Source organism: Neodiprion pinetum, chromosome 1 (genome assembly GCF_021155775.2).
Source record: "Neodiprion pinetum isolate iyNeoPine1 chromosome 1, iyNeoPine1.2, whole genome shotgun sequence".
Lineage (NCBI taxonomy): Eukaryota > Metazoa > Arthropoda > Insecta > Hymenoptera > Diprionidae > Neodiprion > Neodiprion pinetum.
This window is the reverse complement of record NC_060232.1, coordinates 40,400,479-40,417,496: the sequence shown is the minus strand read 5'-3', so window position 1 is coordinate 40,417,496 and position 17,018 is coordinate 40,400,479. Positions and strand designations below refer to the sequence as shown.

General features: G+C 36.6%; 1 protein-coding gene across 5 annotated transcripts in view; it reads right to left on the bottom strand.

Annotated features, from left to right (window-relative positions):
- The window catches only part of Tnpo (transportin 1), a 25,651-nt gene extending 8,633 nt beyond the window's left edge, over nt 1-17,018 (bottom strand). Inside the window, exons 1-15 of one of the 5 annotated variants that reach the window (XM_046609033.2) lie at nt 16,772-17,018; nt 15,954-16,029; nt 13,975-14,154; nt 13,525-13,873; nt 13,230-13,431; nt 12,669-13,062; nt 12,270-12,581; nt 11,826-12,063; nt 11,401-11,690; nt 11,165-11,263; nt 10,667-10,762; nt 9,000-9,075; nt 7,855-8,029; nt 7,558-7,684; nt 90-920 (exon numbers count right to left, since the gene is read on the bottom strand). In XM_046609033.2, coding sequence (XP_046464989.1) covers nt 7,577-7,684; nt 7,855-8,029; nt 9,000-9,075; nt 10,667-10,762; nt 11,165-11,263; nt 11,401-11,690; nt 11,826-12,063; nt 12,270-12,581; nt 12,669-13,062; nt 13,230-13,431; nt 13,525-13,873; nt 13,975-14,154; nt 15,954-16,029; nt 16,772-16,876 — 2,700 coding nt within the window. In that variant the 5' untranslated portion in view covers nt 16,877-17,018 and the 3' untranslated portion in view covers nt 90-920; nt 7,558-7,576. Of the gene's footprint in view, nt 1-89; nt 921-6,967; nt 7,320-7,349; nt 7,464-7,557; nt 7,685-7,854; nt 8,030-8,999; nt 9,076-10,666; nt 10,763-11,164; nt 11,264-11,400; nt 11,691-11,825; nt 12,064-12,269; nt 12,582-12,668; nt 13,063-13,229; nt 13,432-13,524; nt 13,874-13,974; nt 14,155-15,953; nt 16,030-16,771 lie in introns of those variants that run through there. The other 4 variants (XM_046609032.2, XM_046609034.2, XM_046609035.2 and 1 more) reach the window with 4 other exon arrangements.

Sequence of the window (17,018 nt, the reverse complement as noted above, 5' to 3'; positions counted from 1 at the left end):
GTGCCGGTAATCGCGTTACTCCTCCCCCCCCCCTCCCCGCCCCGCCACCCCACGTGACCCCTGGGCGTCGTTAGGGGGCGCGCGATCGCTCTCCGAGAAATTCGGAACGCGGATAGTGGAACGAGAACCGGCGTTCCAAATTCAAAATTCAAAATTGCGATTTATTGCCGGGTTGTAATGAATTGAAGAGTATATTATCCGAATCGCCGGATCAAATTAATTTCTGGGGAATGAAATTACATGACATGCGGAATATTTGGACATTAGAACATTGAATTGGATTCCTTCATCAAATCTTGCAATCCTCAAAATTGCCGAGAAAAGATTATTCTTGGTACGATAAACAAGATTTTCGACAATATCTCATTCAATCTGATCTTCAGGTTTTTTTATTCAACTGCACGAAAGAAAGCACAATAATTTCTCGTCGAAAAATCGTTGCGATGAGTTTGTAAGAATATCCATGCAGAGGATATATATTATACACTTATATACCTATGTATACCCCTACATACACATATATACCTCTACCTGCTTAGCGTGCAGTGTATCCCAATTCCCCCGGGTGAAATAAAGCGGAGTATAAAATGAAATAAAAAGAAATCTTCGCAGGGCCAAGATAATTTCGCGGAGAGTCTCGTCGCTTGTTTTAATCCGAGTTTCAAGAAGTTTTTCTCCCGCGCGCCTAAATTGGCCATCATTTGTCTGTCCCCCTGTCGCCCTCCCTTGCACTCTAGGCTCCAAGTTACTTCGCTTAGTCAGGGAGCAGGGCGGACGCTGAATGGCGGTGTTAACTGCGATATAATATCCTTGCTCGCGAATGAAAACCCAAAACCAAACGACCATCGGGCCTTGCTAGGAAGAACAATCAATTACGTTCCTCGGGTTACCGCAGAGCGAGAGCCAAACTAAGAGAGTACCTGCAACAAACATTTATCATCGAGATATTTTTATTCCGAGCTCCATTCAATTGTTGAAAACCTCCTGTGGTGTGTACTTCTTTCGTGCACTTTTTCGTCAGTAGATCACTCTCAATTCTGTTATGCGGTACAAATCCTTATGTTCTATACGTATGTGAACGTATGTATCCACATGCAAATGTGCCGATTCAAAGATGCTGGGATAGAAGGTGCATGGGAGTTCAATTAACGTTAATGTTTAATAGAAAAAGAATGCCGAGATTTACAGCCGGTCGTCCACGGCCTACGTAACATTAAATAATAACGCCGCGATTGCTGGCGAGGGCGAACCCCACCCCTTAACCCCCAGATATATATCATCGCCTGGCAGTTATGTGTGTCATGAATTTTAGATTATCCTTGGATTAGATTAAGGGGTGGGGTCACTGGAAGCGTAAAGGGGCACCCCACAAGCACAGTGGCACGGTTCCTCCTTTTCTCCCGCTCTCGCAACATTCTTATAATAGAAAGTTGAAATCTTTGGTTCAACCTCGGTGCTTGTTGAATAATTTTGAAAAAAAAAAATCGTTCGGAATGTTAAGCGCGTTGAATCTGAAATCTACGTAGAACTGAATTATCCAACTTCGCTCAATCATCAGGGTACAGGGTTATTTATCACCGGGACGTCATTCAGCGCATGCTGTATGTAAACCAATCGTATCAAAGCGAGCAATTTGATTTTGTTAAAGGGGTGCGTATAAGGGAAAATTTGTTCTATTCGGATCACGCGTGACAGTATATTTTCCAGAATAAAATTGAATCGGATGAATTTGAATGGGAATGGTGTACAGATTCGCTGTGAAATAAAGTGAGTAGATTCGAATAATGGTGGGAAGGGGGAGAGGAAGGGTGGTGCGAATGTGTCTTTTCGAGGTGAGCGCGTGGAAGTGGCGATGGTGGGGAGATTACAGCGGGTCGGAGGGCTCGAAGGTTGTGAGAAGGAGGAATCGGAGGTGGAGGAGGAGGAGGAGGAGGGAAACGAGGAGCTAAACGGAGTTTCCGTTTTCGTTTTGTCGCCCGTTTCCGCCCCCTGGGCAGCAACGATGCCGAATCAATTCGAGTAATAGAGTGGCGGCCGGGAGGCGGGGAGATTAAATCGAGGGTATCGTAGAACGGTTCCCCCTACCAGACTCTCTTCGACCCCCGCGTGATCGGGGAAAACGGATCATTACCACACCTGTCCTTCAAGCTGAAGTTGAACCGTGTGAGCGACCCTAATCAAGAGAACCAATCACTTAGCGAGTGTCCTGCACGGAGGCGGCGGAGAAGGGGATCAGCATCCCGTTGAGACCGATCGGGAATAGATTTAACGCAACCACGCTTGCGTGCGACCAAACTCAAGCATGTGTTTGTCTACGTGCACACGTTCCTTTATCCGTAAGAGGGAACCAGTGTAGTCGCATGTATCAAGCCGCGTACGTTTAGCGCGCCACAGTAATCCCTCGTGACTGATCGATTAGTTTCAAACTTGTAAAATTTCGAACTTATTTATTAATGAGATGATTGCTTGAGCTGTGCAAGTGATCGCAGAGCGTGACTTATGACATCTCTTCACGAAACTATAATGACAGAATTATGACGATAATGGATAGTTGAATTACATGCATCGTACAATTCCGTGAGTTTTAGTTAAAATCTTTTTTATTTCATCTGAATTGTTTCATTTCTCTAATGAACGACGTGGTGAAACTCTTTCTCAGTACGTGGCTATAGCTTGTACCGTGTATGAACATGTTTTATATATCACGGTATGCGTACAATCAGGGTGATAATAATGTTTTACAATTTTTAGTCGGATAAAAAAAATGATTGTGAAATACTTACGGGACTATGCTAACTACATGCAATATCATTGATCGAAAAATTTTCAATATCATCGAACTTGCAACACATTACGGCGTCCTAATATAGCTGCAGCCATAAAATGTATGGTTGATGAACCTCAAATAATTCCATACAGGGTGCGTAATACCCTCAGCTTTTTGACTGTTGCTATATTAATCATACGTATATTGCTTTCGTAACCCCGACGGTTTTTATGGCGTTTACAATTACAGAAGAGCATATAGCAGCGATAGCGGCAGTGACAACGCCGTAAAAGTCGATTGATGAAAAAAAAAAAAAAAAAAAAAAAAAAAAAATGACAGTATAAATAAAATGGCGATGTTTAAATCTGAACCGACAGAAAAAGAGATGAAAAAATATTAACATTAACAATTGCAGAATAATAATAACAAATAATTGTCACCGCAAGGATAGGATCATCAGGTACAAGGAACAGTCCTATCAAGTTTCTCTCCTTTGAAAATAACTTGTAATATTATTAACGTCGATTATTAAGTATGGATAGAGAGTTCCCAGCGATCATAACAGATAGTGTGCTGGATAAAGATGATCTTCTACTCATATAAGTTTAAGGGGATGCTATAATCAGTCATCACCGACTGCATTAAGGATGTACAGGCGTGTAGGTCAAAATCCTGCTAGGTCAATGAAAATTTTACAAATTGATCTCACTTTTATTTTAAACACCTGTGTAAAATTTGGAAAGCATTATCTCAACCTTACCGGCATTATTTTTCGTTTAATTGTGCGTAATTTTGCATTGATTCTTACAGGAAACTGTCAGGCTTAATGTAAAATCACGAAAAATTAAAAGTAAATTAATTCAGGTTCAGACAATCGCTTCCAAATTCTATGCAGGGTTTTAAAGTAAAAGCAAGAACAATTTCTATAATTTTCATCCACCTGGCACGATTTCGACCTACACGCCTGTACATCGTTAAATGTCTTCCATTTTGGCTATCATCAAAGATTATGCATCATACCGCAAAGGGCGTAACGGCCGATTTCTACATGCAATTTTGAAAAAAGAAACACACCAACACATTTTTGCGTGAAATGAAAACGTGGACTTGGATATTTGGTGATATCTAAATCCACGTTGAGATTGAGTATATCTCCTTAAACCGTGATAAAATATTATACAACGTGAACAACATACGTCTAGTCAAATTTCTCAGAGGATAGAAACCACTTCCAATATTGCCTGCACGGAACGTTCTACAATGGATATATAATTAATAAAATACACCGCCTAATAGTACTAGCAGTCATCGTGGGAAAAAAGAATTAAAAATAATTATAATAATAACCGTAACGTAGCATTAAGTGAGAGATATTATAATATAATTATTTAACCACGTTTATGGCTCGTCGTCAGTCTATTACGCTATCGTCTCATGCAGTAATAACAACAACAGCGACAACATCAACAATAATAAAAAAAAATAAAAAATAAAATAATAATAAAGATACAACAATATATTTACTTGTGTTTTTGCCGTTTAATTATTACTTCAATATTCGATCACCGCCCCTAATTACCACAAATACATACATTATAATCCCATACATTCATTTATGACTTCCCCTTCAGCATTTTATTTTCACGCTACGCTTACGCAACTTGCAATAGAAATTTGGTACTTTGTTACACATAATTAAATTGAAAGGAAAAAAAATATGCTAATAGTAAAACATTGATTGAAAAAAAATAAATAAAATAAAATAAAATAAAAATATCTATCAATCACAATTCCTTTCGGTTGTCTAATAACATTTAAATTTTTATGATCATACTACGTTACACATAAGTAGCGCGTATTTAAGCTTCCAACTTTCGTGCTCATTTGTCAATTAATTACGTCATACCAGCTGTACTTTTTCGCTTTCTTTCGGTATCAGATCAGACAGTCGGAATTCACCGCAACACACGCAACTAGGTAAATTTTTAACTGATTAAACGGGTTGAAATATCGTCTTGGAAATAATAATAATAATAGTATTTATAATAAATAAAAATAAATAAAAAGATTACATTATTAAAAGATTCTTGGTGAATTCGAAGATTAACGCCGAGGGGAAGTGGAACAGAAAAATGTTAAAATCTTACGAGTTACAAGTTGACTGATTGACCGTCTGATTGCGACCCGATTCATTCGGCAATATGGAAAAAGTTGTAAATGAGGAAAAAAAAAAAAAGACAGTCATTAATATCACAAAAATGGCGCAGGCAGGGTTAGGAAAGGACTAATTTGGGATCAGATTTATCGATGACAATTACTGTCAAGTGATTGACAAACTAACATCAGTTGAGTAGGGAGCGATCACATATCACCAATACGTAATCTGAAAGTTTTCAGCTCTTTTCCTGATCTTTCGAGTTCTGATTTGACGTCCAAAGACAACAGACTTCGATAGAACTTTGATCGAAATAATTTTGCTAATAATAACATCACCTAGCGACAGTTAATGGAAATGTGAAGTATCAATCGTGAGTAAACCTTTGTATACATAATTTACGTCACGTATGGATGATAAATAAGAAAATAAAGAAAAAAAATTAAAAAGAAAACTACAAACAGAAATCCTAAATCAACAAACAAAATAATTAAGGAAATAGAAATTTGAAGTCTTGTATCTTTCGATATCATTTTGCTTGCCACTAGCATTTCTTGTTCCCTGCCATTCACATTACTTTATTAAAGCTTTCCAATTTGGGATTAATTTGCTGAGACATTAACGTAAAACAAACATAGACATCGAAATTTCTTGCGTGAACTGAGCTTTACTTATTTAAATCTTAACAATATTCTTGGGTTGATAAAGAGCAAAAAAAAAAATAAATAAAAATGAAAAAACCCAAATGTGTGGAATAACAAACTTTTTTTCCTTCGTTTCTAGATATTATGAGAGTTTTTCAAATTTATGCGAATAAAAGGCCTGATCGCATTGGCCTTGCATTAATCATAGTCTCGAATCATACATTTATATGTTGAACACGAAAATCCCCCCCTCCCTAATTTTTTTTATGGGTCAATTGCGTCGTTTTGATAATAATTAAAAAAACTTAATCCTTCAACTAAAAGTTAAATAATTTGGAATATTTGAAGCTTAATCGCATTTGTATTTGCAACTAAAGCGCGGCAATATAGCGCACTTGTGCGATTGATTGATGAGTATGCGTGTACTCGAAACTGTTTCTGAAGATTATAACAGTTCTGGATATGAGCTTTTTAGTTCTTTGATGTAATCTAATTCATCGTTACGCGATAAAACAAAGCTTTTTTTGTATTTCTAATCGGATATTATTGCGCCATGTTACTTTTTTCATTTTGTAGACCACCGAATCTCTTTTAGCCAGTCACTACTCTTAATTACAAAAACAGCACAGTTTATACAGTATTTCACTTATATCGAACATGTCATTTACGATATAAATCGTTGGTACCGATCTTTGATAACTGGTAGTAAAAAATTTTTTTTCAACAATTTCTAAAACACGTTGGTTGACACTGATCGATCTTATGAAGAGACAAAAAGACATGATGCAAAATTCTTCTTATTCTTTTTTCCCCCCTCTTATGCCTTGTAATTTACAATAATAAAAACATACAAGTTTGGAAAAAATATATATATATATATCAAGGTCGAAAGAATTTTGCGCGGCTGCTCGATGAGAAATATATAATACGTTCATTTGTCTACTTTAACTGTTTTTTCTCTCACATAAAGAAGCGATTTATGGCACTCGATTGCCGGAAGAAAAATACATGTACATACATAATGTGTACGTAGCTAAGCGCATACGAGAAAGTGAAGATAAGAAGAGTCAATTGTTTCTCTCATATTGGATTAGCACAAGAATATTAATCTTGAGCAGTGCGCAGTAGATAATATAAGCCAGTAGTCTTGATAATAAAGAACTGCAGCTTGATTGCATTTTGTTTTTTTTTTTTTTTCTTTTTGTACACTTGGGCGTAATATGCCAACCAGTGTATGAATCACTAATTCAATTTGCGCGTATAACCGCACACTCCTACGTTTTCGCGGTACCATAAATGGCCGCCGTGCGGTACCTTTCTTTTCCCTCCCTTTTCTCCACACTAAGTGGTGATGATACCCACAATAACCCACCCTCCCTCCCACCCTGACCCACCCTCCCTTTAGTTCCCCTCGGCCGCTGTGTGTTGATACGTTTTATTTATGTGTTTATATACTTTGTTTTTTCCCTTTGTGATAGTATTTTCTTTCTCATTTTCTTCATCTTTTCGAGTTTTCATCCGCCGCATGGATTACTATTTTGTTTATCGTTTCAGAATGACAAACGATTACATTGAGATCGTGCATTTTTCCGAGGGCCTCACAACGACGACGAGACGGTTACGACGATTACGAATACGTTTACGAGATGACGATGACGATGAGAAGAGGCCGTGGTTTCACCCACCCACCCTGTCCACCCAGTATTATTATTCCCCGCCCAACCCCATTCGGCCTGCCCCGTACAGCGGCCGTCTGAAAAATAAAAACAGCAGGAAGTAACTCGGTATATCGACAAACTGTCTTTTTTCGTATTGAAATCTATCAGTTGGGGCTTGGAGCGTGAGAAAATGTCGTGGCCAAAATTCAGGAAGCCTTCCGATACTTCGATCCTTTGATCTAAATTACACACCAGCCGTAAATTAGTTCGCGTACTTAATTGACTGATCAAGTCGTCACAAACTAAGTATCTACAACGTTAATATGTACTTACAATAAGTAGGCGGGGCTGCTCAGACGCCATACATGCCATGAAGCCGCTCACTAAGCTGTGGCGGAAATTGGTCGGAAAATCGTTTCCAGTTTTCTGCACCAACTTGATTTTTGAACCCATGCAAAATCTGTCAATTCAAATTTTATATACATTACTCTTTCGTCCAACCCAGCAAAACTATGTCAGTCAACTTGTCTCATAATTAAATTTGAAATTTGACCAATTTTTTTACATCATATCATAGTTGGCTGGAAATTTTGATTTGAGCATATTTGAAAGCAAAGCACGTATACACACTTTGTGGAACATGTCCTTAAGATCGTCTCTAGGTGTAACCCAGGAAGCGACAGCATCACAGAAGAAGATAAAGTCTGGTACAACACCGGCAGGATTAACAGTAATCATTTGGCACATGCCTCTAAATGCTGAATCCTTCTCCTCGTTATCTCGTATATTCCTTAGCGATGTGCACCTATTGATAAAGGTTAAAATAACATTAGAAAGTCTACTCTGATAATCAAAGAGTATTAATTTAGAATGTAGATCTACATTGTTATCCTCTGCGACAAGAGGTTTATAGATAAGTGGTATGGTTGAGTAATTGCTTGCATGGAACAGAGTCGTTGAAATGTTCAAGCAATAGTTTTCGTTTTAACCAAATTTTTACATTGCGTAGAAACGACAGAAAACTCATTTCACTTTCGATGCAAGTAGAATTGATTTTAATCTTGTCACCCCCCTATCTGCCTGAGGATATCAGCTGAAAGCTTTACATTAATCCTTTGTAAGAGATGATAATAAGAACAAAGAATGAGAGACGAATTTTTTATTCACGAAAGCAGCAATTTGGATGACTGTTACCTTGCAAAGGATTAACGTATGAAAAAAAAAAAATAACAGAATTATCAACACGAATTACATATTGGTAACAATCAGAGAGTTCATCGTGGCACTGAAAGATTAAATAACGTGTTACAAAAATTATGTATAGGGTACGCACTAGAGGACACAAGTTAGTACTAGTATTAGGGATATTACTTCCTGATACCAAAGTCAAATTTTGTGGTAGTAACTGTAATTATTATACGTACTCACTGAAAACATCCATAAAAATCTATGTACCGGTACTCGAGCGGTACTATAAAGTAATTATAGATAGCGAAGATTGGACATTTTTGAAGTATCATATCGATAATGATTTGTATCCAATTTTTGTTGTTATGGACAGAAAGACGTTAGATGAACACTCCAGGACCGTTTCTGGTCTAGAGCAATGGGTACGCAACGACTCAAAAATGACTATATATCAATGCAATTAATTATAGGGATCAGGAATAATAATAGATAAATAGTGATAATACGTAATAAAATACTAATAAAAATAGGATATAATAATGTAATGATAATAGAATGTAATAATAATAATTAAAAAAGTTACACACCACTGTCGGACAAACTGCTGTAACATGGGGGCGACGTCGTGGGGACACACATAACCTAGGCGACCGATCGTTATGGCTACGTTTCATTTCATTTCATTTCGGTAAGTAGTGAAGTGAAGCGAAGTGTAGTGAAGTGACCGGAAACACAAACAATAAGACAAACTGATAGCGAACCAACAACCAACTCAGGCGAATATTCTGCTGCGTGTAACTTTAATAAATTCATAATTAATCAATTAATCAATTAATAATCAATATCAATAACAATCAATAGAGACAAGGTAAACACAGGTCAACGTATCATCAATCAACATATCAAATACTTATAATAGTAAACATAGGTAATACAACTATCCTAGTTGCTGAAACAATAGGAAAAATTATAATAGCTGCACACCAAATAATTAATTTTTGAAGTTCATTTGAAACGAACGAAAATTTAATCAATTACTTTCCGTTATCGCGTGATTTCTTTTCATAATGTCCATCGAGTATAGCATGTAAAATTCCCTAACTTTGCACTAATTTTTCCCTACCTTGCACTGGTCTTTCTTGACCAGATGATTCAACTTTTTTTACACTTTCTATATCTGTTTTCAATGTAAATATTTCAAATACTTGGCGAACTGATCTTAAAATAGTATTAAAATCATGATAACAACATTCCCGAAGTTTATCTTTTGTCATTGTCAAGAAAATAATTTTCAATTTTTCCATACATTCTCGCTGCTAAATAAAATTTGACAATCCTATAATTTCCAGTTCTTCTGACTGCTGGACACCATGTTTTAAAAGACTACATACAAGTTGACACATAAAAAATTTATTCGTAAGCCTTGATATCAGGTTCATGTAAATTATGTTTAGAGTCTTATCACTTGACCTTATACATATTCGTACGAAAAGTTACTTTGAAAATATTGAAAAACTTGTTCCAAGTATTCAGTTTTGGTTTTATATGTTGAGTGTGGAGTACATAGAGTATTTTGATTTACAAGACTCTTCACTACAAGCACTTTTAACTTTGCTCATATCATTGACGTAACGTTTGCATTTTACAATTTTACTATAGTATTTTACTCGGTAACTTTTTACTATTTCTAGAAACAGTATGATAACATTTTACCAGAGATACGCAATGCTACCAGATTACAAAATCATGTTCTTCAGAAAAGTCAACTTGTATATATCCCTCAAATATTTGTCGTTCTACCCTGTACATGAAACAGCTAAAGGGATTTGTGATTGGTAAAATTATACAGATCTATGCTGAGAATCAAACCACTGAAAATATTGATTTTCATGACGAATCAGAACTAGCTGAACGAAAAAACTGTCAATAATTAAAATTCTACAGGAACCAAATTCCATGACTACAAAACAAGCAACAGTAATGATAATAAGGTGACAAATTTTAATCAAACAAACTCATAGATATACCATATTGATTCAACATATTCCGTCCGATTGTTCGATATTTCAGTTTCAACTTTCAGTTCATTTTGTATATTATCAATATTTTGTTGCCGAGTACACTACCTTCAATGTGATTCTTCGATACGTATTAGGCTCAAGCCATACAACGGGTGCAGCTGCTTTTCGGCAGTCCGCAGTGGAAGTGGGTACAAAATAAGTTTCGACAATTTATTCAAAGTTGCATAACTTACCGGTATTTTCCAGGAGTGTCTTAGGCGCATTAGGTCGGTTGATTATGTCAATTAGCTGTGACAGGATCAAAGGAACGTACGGACTTGTGTCACCACCTGTTGAAAAGAGAAAATTTCTAATAAAAAGTTCACTATAGTCATAAAAACTCACTTTTAAACTTCTCATCTTTTTAAGCAGTCACTTTGGGGGAAACCAATTTAGAAACGTTTAGCATTACATAATAGGTATTCAAAGTTTAAAATTCGACGAAAAGCATAGGAAAAAATCGAAGTCAGAAACGGTCATCACGATTTTCTTATAGAATTTTAGAAACGTTATTATTTGTCAAGGCTTTGGTCATTGATAAAATAAATATTCTCAGTTGAGGACGATATAATTTTTAAATTGAAAACTGAAAATTGCGTGAACTTTTTGTGGACGTTGAAGTGTAAACAAATAAATGAATAATCTGAAAGAATTTGTTGCTTAATGAACAGATCGAAAATGTTAGAACTTACCAAGTTTTATAGATATTTCTCCAATAGCCCAGGTTGCGTTGTTACACACTGATATGAATTCAGGGTTCAAGTTCTGACCAAGGATAGGCATAAAGTCCGCTAAAAACAAATTTCAAAATATGATTACTTGAAGAATTTGACGCAGTTAGGTAATAAGCTTTATGTAAATTGAATATACTAGCTGCACCATATTTTCAATACATAAAATTAGGTAATAATCATGAAAGTGCACTAACGTATGCAGGGTAATACATGTTGGAAACACGCTTTTGTGAGATCTCCAAGTAGGGCAAAGCTGCTCTGCCTAACTTCAGACATTGGATCCTGCATGCACTGATACAGCAACTGCATCACGTTGCTATCGAGCACCAAATTCTCTATTTCTCCGTCCAAACCTTCTGCCAAACCACTTAACAGATCCAATGCAACGATCATAAAGTCTTTATCAGGTGCATCGAACTGTTCAGGACTCTGCGTGTTTGCAATATGTTGGTTCAGTGTCTGCTCGACTAACGAGATGCATCGCCTGCAAGAGAAACGCAAAATGAAAGTGCATATCAACGTACGCTATAATGCAACGGAAATAACAAGAAAAAAAAAAACTGATTCAATTTAATCTTTTCATTTTTACTAATACGAGTTGCAAAATAACTTTTCACACCTGTAGACTGGTTTACAGTAAGGAAGAAACCCTGATTGTAGTGCAGTGGCAACAGACGACAGACACTCCAACAATGGAAAGAGGTCTTTGTCTTCATCCTTCAATACATTCCACTTATTAATTAATGGTGGCATGAGCAAGTTGATATATTCAGGCTTATTCAAATGCCGACCAACTGAATCTGCCAGTGTCCCAATCGCGTCGTAAAGTATCAGTAAGTTTTTGTGTTGGTACTTTCCTGTTGGATTAATATAATACGAAACGTTGGAAATTGTTGTGAAGTTCACAAAGACGAAAATCTACGTTTCAGCAGAACTATAAAAATGCCATGGTATTTACTTTGTATCTAATTCAATGTAAACCTTAGCTTAAACAGGCTTCAAGCGAACTTATACCGGCTGCATAAGTAAAAAGAAAAGGTTTGTTGATAACAAATATACTTGCCGAAAGCAAAGACTAGTGTTTCCAAAATAAATCCTAGGTAAGGAACCAACTCCGTTGATGCTTCCTCTTCGAGGGTTGCAAATGCAGAACATGCCGCTTCTTGGACTCGTTTATTTCCGTCAAGAACTCTTTTGAGCAACTCGGTCATCAAAGGTTTAAGATGTGTGTCGTGGGGTTGCGAGCAAACCCAATGTGCATACCTGCTCAAAGTCCAGCAGGTAATGGAACGTACAAGCGCCTTTTTATCACCAAGACAGCCAATCAAGTAGGGTATCAATTCAGACAAATGTGGTATCATCCCAGTCATGCAACCTAAGAGGTTAGATCGTGATATATTTTATTCACCAAAGTTTAGTACCAACCGACAACTAAATGCATTATCAGAAAAGTCTAAATTACCTTCGGCAATTGCTCCAAGGGCGAGTATTCCTGACTCTTTGATTTCCCAGTCTTGATGGAAAAGAGTCTCTTTTAATATTGGTACTAAAACTGGAAGCAATTCTTCTCCAAATACGTTGGCGAGCATGTCCAGAGCAGCTGCTGAACATTTTCGTAGATTCCAATCGCTGAGTGTCGAATCATCGTCTCCACCGTCTTCAGGATCGGAATCGTCATCGTCACCTACTCCATTGTCATCTGAGTGTTTGTTAATTGAAGTGTGGTGTGTATTATGTGTTCTAGACTTGTGAAACCTAGGCCTTATGTCCTCCTCCCTGTCTGGGATCATCTCATCCTCCTCGACATCACCTTTCAATAAAATGATGTCGATCTCAGAGTACTTCATACCTCTGACCTGTAAAAATTTTCAAACTGAGCCAGCCGAATCACACGAAATTGAGAACATTGTAAGAAGTAATTATATTCAAATTTAATATGTAACATATTACTACTTTTGATTGAATAATGTTAATATTAACTGGGTTTTAGAGATCTCTGAGGTTAGCTTGCTTTTTCACTTACCAAAACAGGAACTAGCCTCGTTAAATGTGGAGCAAGTGCCTCTTTACATATTTGCTGCTCTGCTAACGACAGCCAAAACTCACAAGCTTCAAGAGCAACACCTTCGTCGGGATCTTGGGTTCTCATGAGCATGTATTCAATGATATTGTGCATATGAGGTATAAGTCTATCCATTCGGACTTCTAGAAGCATGACCAGCGCCCTATAGATTGAATCAAATTGAAATCGCATTAGCAATCTTAAGGATTTAATGAATAATTAAGCAGTATAAATTTAAATAAATGTTTAATTTTACCTGCAGACATTTTTTCGAACTTCTGGATCGTCGTCCGTCGCTAAATAAAACAAATTTTCTAGAAAGCTATCGATGTGAATCATCAGAGCTTGGGTTCTGTTGATTATGAAGTGATTGACACAAGCAATAGCATGAGATCTAATTTTTGGGCTCGTGTGTCTGAAGAATTGGAGAAACTTGGGAATGAGAACATTCAATGGACGATTCAGCGCATCAGAGTCTAATAATTCTGCCGAGTCTTCACAGATCTTTAATAGAGCGCCGAAGGCCCCCTCGCATACATTGTAGTCTTGAGAATCCAGCATCTGACAAAGTGCCGGTAGAAGTTCCGGCCAAGATGTGAGCTCACCTATGTTGCATTACAAAAATAAGATTAGAGTGTAATTTCAACAGAGGTTTTCTTTTTTGTACCATAAATTCTCAATATAATTACTAATGGTATCACCATACCTTTTGACGCGACTGTTGTTATCAGAATGCCAACTGTAGCACGAATCAGTGGGGAAGGATCTCCAATTGCAGAAAGACATTCTTGTTTTATGAAATTTGTCACTTCAGGTACAAATATGTTGAAGTGCGCTTTTACGTTGTTCTTCAATATTAGTCCGCTCAAAGACCTTGTTGGTTCATCTGTCATTAGAGAATTTTCTTAATTCGTAATGCAGAATTGTAGAAAATAATTGACTCCACCTAATTTTTATACAAGTTTCATCGAATTACCTACTATTTGCATAACGAAAACTGATCTTGCCTAAATTAAGGTAACTCAAGATTGATTGAAACCCAGTGTGAAAATATAATTTAGACAGTGAATACTGCATGAAAGAATTTCTGATTTGCTGGTATAAGATAATTTTTCTGTCAATCACGATGAATAACATTTTGGTCGCGGGACGTTCGCAGCAGTCCATTTTTAGCACTCAAAATTGTACAGTAATCAGCCTACATGAAACTATTTCAAAGTTATAAAATCTTTTTACGTAGGATGCTTGTTTTTGGGATACAATACTTGAATAGACTAAATAATTAAAGAACGAAACTTTTGACTTTACATTCTTGCCTAAACGCTCACATTTGTGGTAGATTTGTGAGATGTTATGTTTTCGATTAATTTCCAACAACTACCTTAGTAACTAGTTATATATAGTTGGTTTGTCATTAGCATTCTTAATCAAAACATGTAACAAAGCATTCATCTTTTAAAGAAGTTGGATATACATGTTACTTCAATTACCTATATCAGTTAGTTGGTTGGGCTGTCATTTTTGGTTGTATTGATTATTTTTACAACAAATCAATATTGCAAATTATCTTCTCAAGTACTCTTGGTTGTAGGTGATTTCATAGCGAATATTAGTTATATATTCATCATGCATGTTCAAAGTTTCTCAACTAACCATTTGACATAGGAAAGATGCAACGCAATTTTTGTTTGACATCCTATTATACACTTTGTTCAGTTTTCTTTAGCGTTATTAATATGCGTAGGGAAATATCCATTGTTAGTCAGCATGTGTTTAATCAATCACTGATTCAGTTGTCTTGCTAGATTTTATTTACGTATTTTCAATTTATACGAAATTGATCGGATTCGTGGAATTTGTAAACTACATCTTTAACGTAGTGTACATGGACACACAAGATAATATTTCGGACGCACCTTCCAAAAAAGGGAAGACCATAATCTAACCTCGCAATGACTTTACTCTCTAATTTTTTCATGAACAGATAAACAACCAAAAGACTCATTGGGGAGCCAATGGCCACACCCTCTATTTGCCTATATCACTGATTTACATGTACAAAATAGTTTCGATGCATTACTTTCACACCACGTAAGAATTCCATCTTTACTAAAGTGATTTTATGTCGAGGGAGATTAGTTTGCAATTTTGGGAAATGCTAATGCTCTTTATACTTTCTACTAATGACTAGGAATCTTTTGTGACATGATACGTAGTTTCACATAAAATACAGCTTGGTAGTCGTGAAATTATATATTATATAATTGGTACTTAACACTAACAATCTATAGGGGACATGTAGGCACTTTGCATATTATAAATATAAAATTTCAAATATCTGTCCAGCTCGATGCTGATGCAGTCGCTCACGAGTCAATGGTTAATTAAGTTATTTTGATCCATAGAAAGCTTCATAAGGTATTTTTCAAGTTTAACATATGTCACTATTTGACAACATCTCATTAATTTCAGATAAGCATTCCTTAGTACTGATCAACATGTTTTTATAACTGTGAACTGCTGTGATAGTTAGTTTGGGGTGTTCCTTAAGGCCAAAACGTTATTTATCAAGAAAAAAAAAGTAACTGTAAACTTGAAAGTTGCTTTCACTGAAAAGTTGTTGAGGTTTCTTTCTTAATTACAAATAAGTAGCGATTAAAATGATAAATGTGGAGAATGTCATACCTTCGGACGTCAATTTCGTCAAGACAAATATCAGGTAGTTGTTGAAATCTGGAAATTTGTTGAGTTCTTCCAATTTCTGTAACAAGTCTTTGGTTAAAGAAAATAAATACTTGTGTACAAGTAGGTAGTAATTTGGCACCGCCTAAAGAAGAGTGAAGAGTTGTTTTGAAAATTGGATCAAGATCACAGTTGTGACTCAACTCGTTATTGATACGTCTAAATGAAAGTGAGAACAGAGATAAGAATCCACTTTGATTCCCAAAATGGAAAATTATCTAACCATCCAACTCATTGCTCGCTAAGTGCTGCTGAATTAATTAAAAACTCTTGAAAGAATATTGAAAATGAGAACGTTAAATAATTTGTGCAAAAAAAAAAAAATAGAAGCAAATACGAAGCTGTACTAAATTGACAAAAAGACATTTTCGAAACTTGAGAAAACCTACGGAGTTAGAATAAGAAGTAGCCGGGAAGATTTGACACAAGCTACTGATGCCGTATCAGCGTGGAGGCAAATTGCTAATTGTAATATTTTGTAAATACGTCGAAATATTTGACCGGGAGCTGGGCGGGTAAATGAAACTAAAGTACTGTCGCTTCTGAAATGAATTAAAGATCGGGTGCAGCCAGGACGCGAGATAGGAGGTGATAAATTGCGATTATTCGAACGTCACTCGACACTGGACGGTTTTCCAGGTTGAATAATTTGTCAATAAAAGCACGCCCTTGGCAGCGCAGCGCAGATTGGCAAGTATTACAGAACTCCTGCTGATCGTTCAACGTGAAATAAATTTTCAGTGTAAATAGGGTAAGGATACTTGTTGCACGGCACGTTGGGTCGCTGTGTCTGGGCTCTGAGACTCCTTCAACAGTGTCAAAATTTGCCTAAGTCCCTCCTCCTGCGGTTGCCACGCCATTTTCATTGTGTTTTTCAACGGCACCACGGAACAGTCAGCCTTCTCTGACCTCGCAAACTTAACGGAAGCCGGAAGAACTGTCTACCCCCACGCCGTGTCCAGAATTTGAAGCAAGACTGACGGCTTTTAAACGCCTTCGCGGTGACAA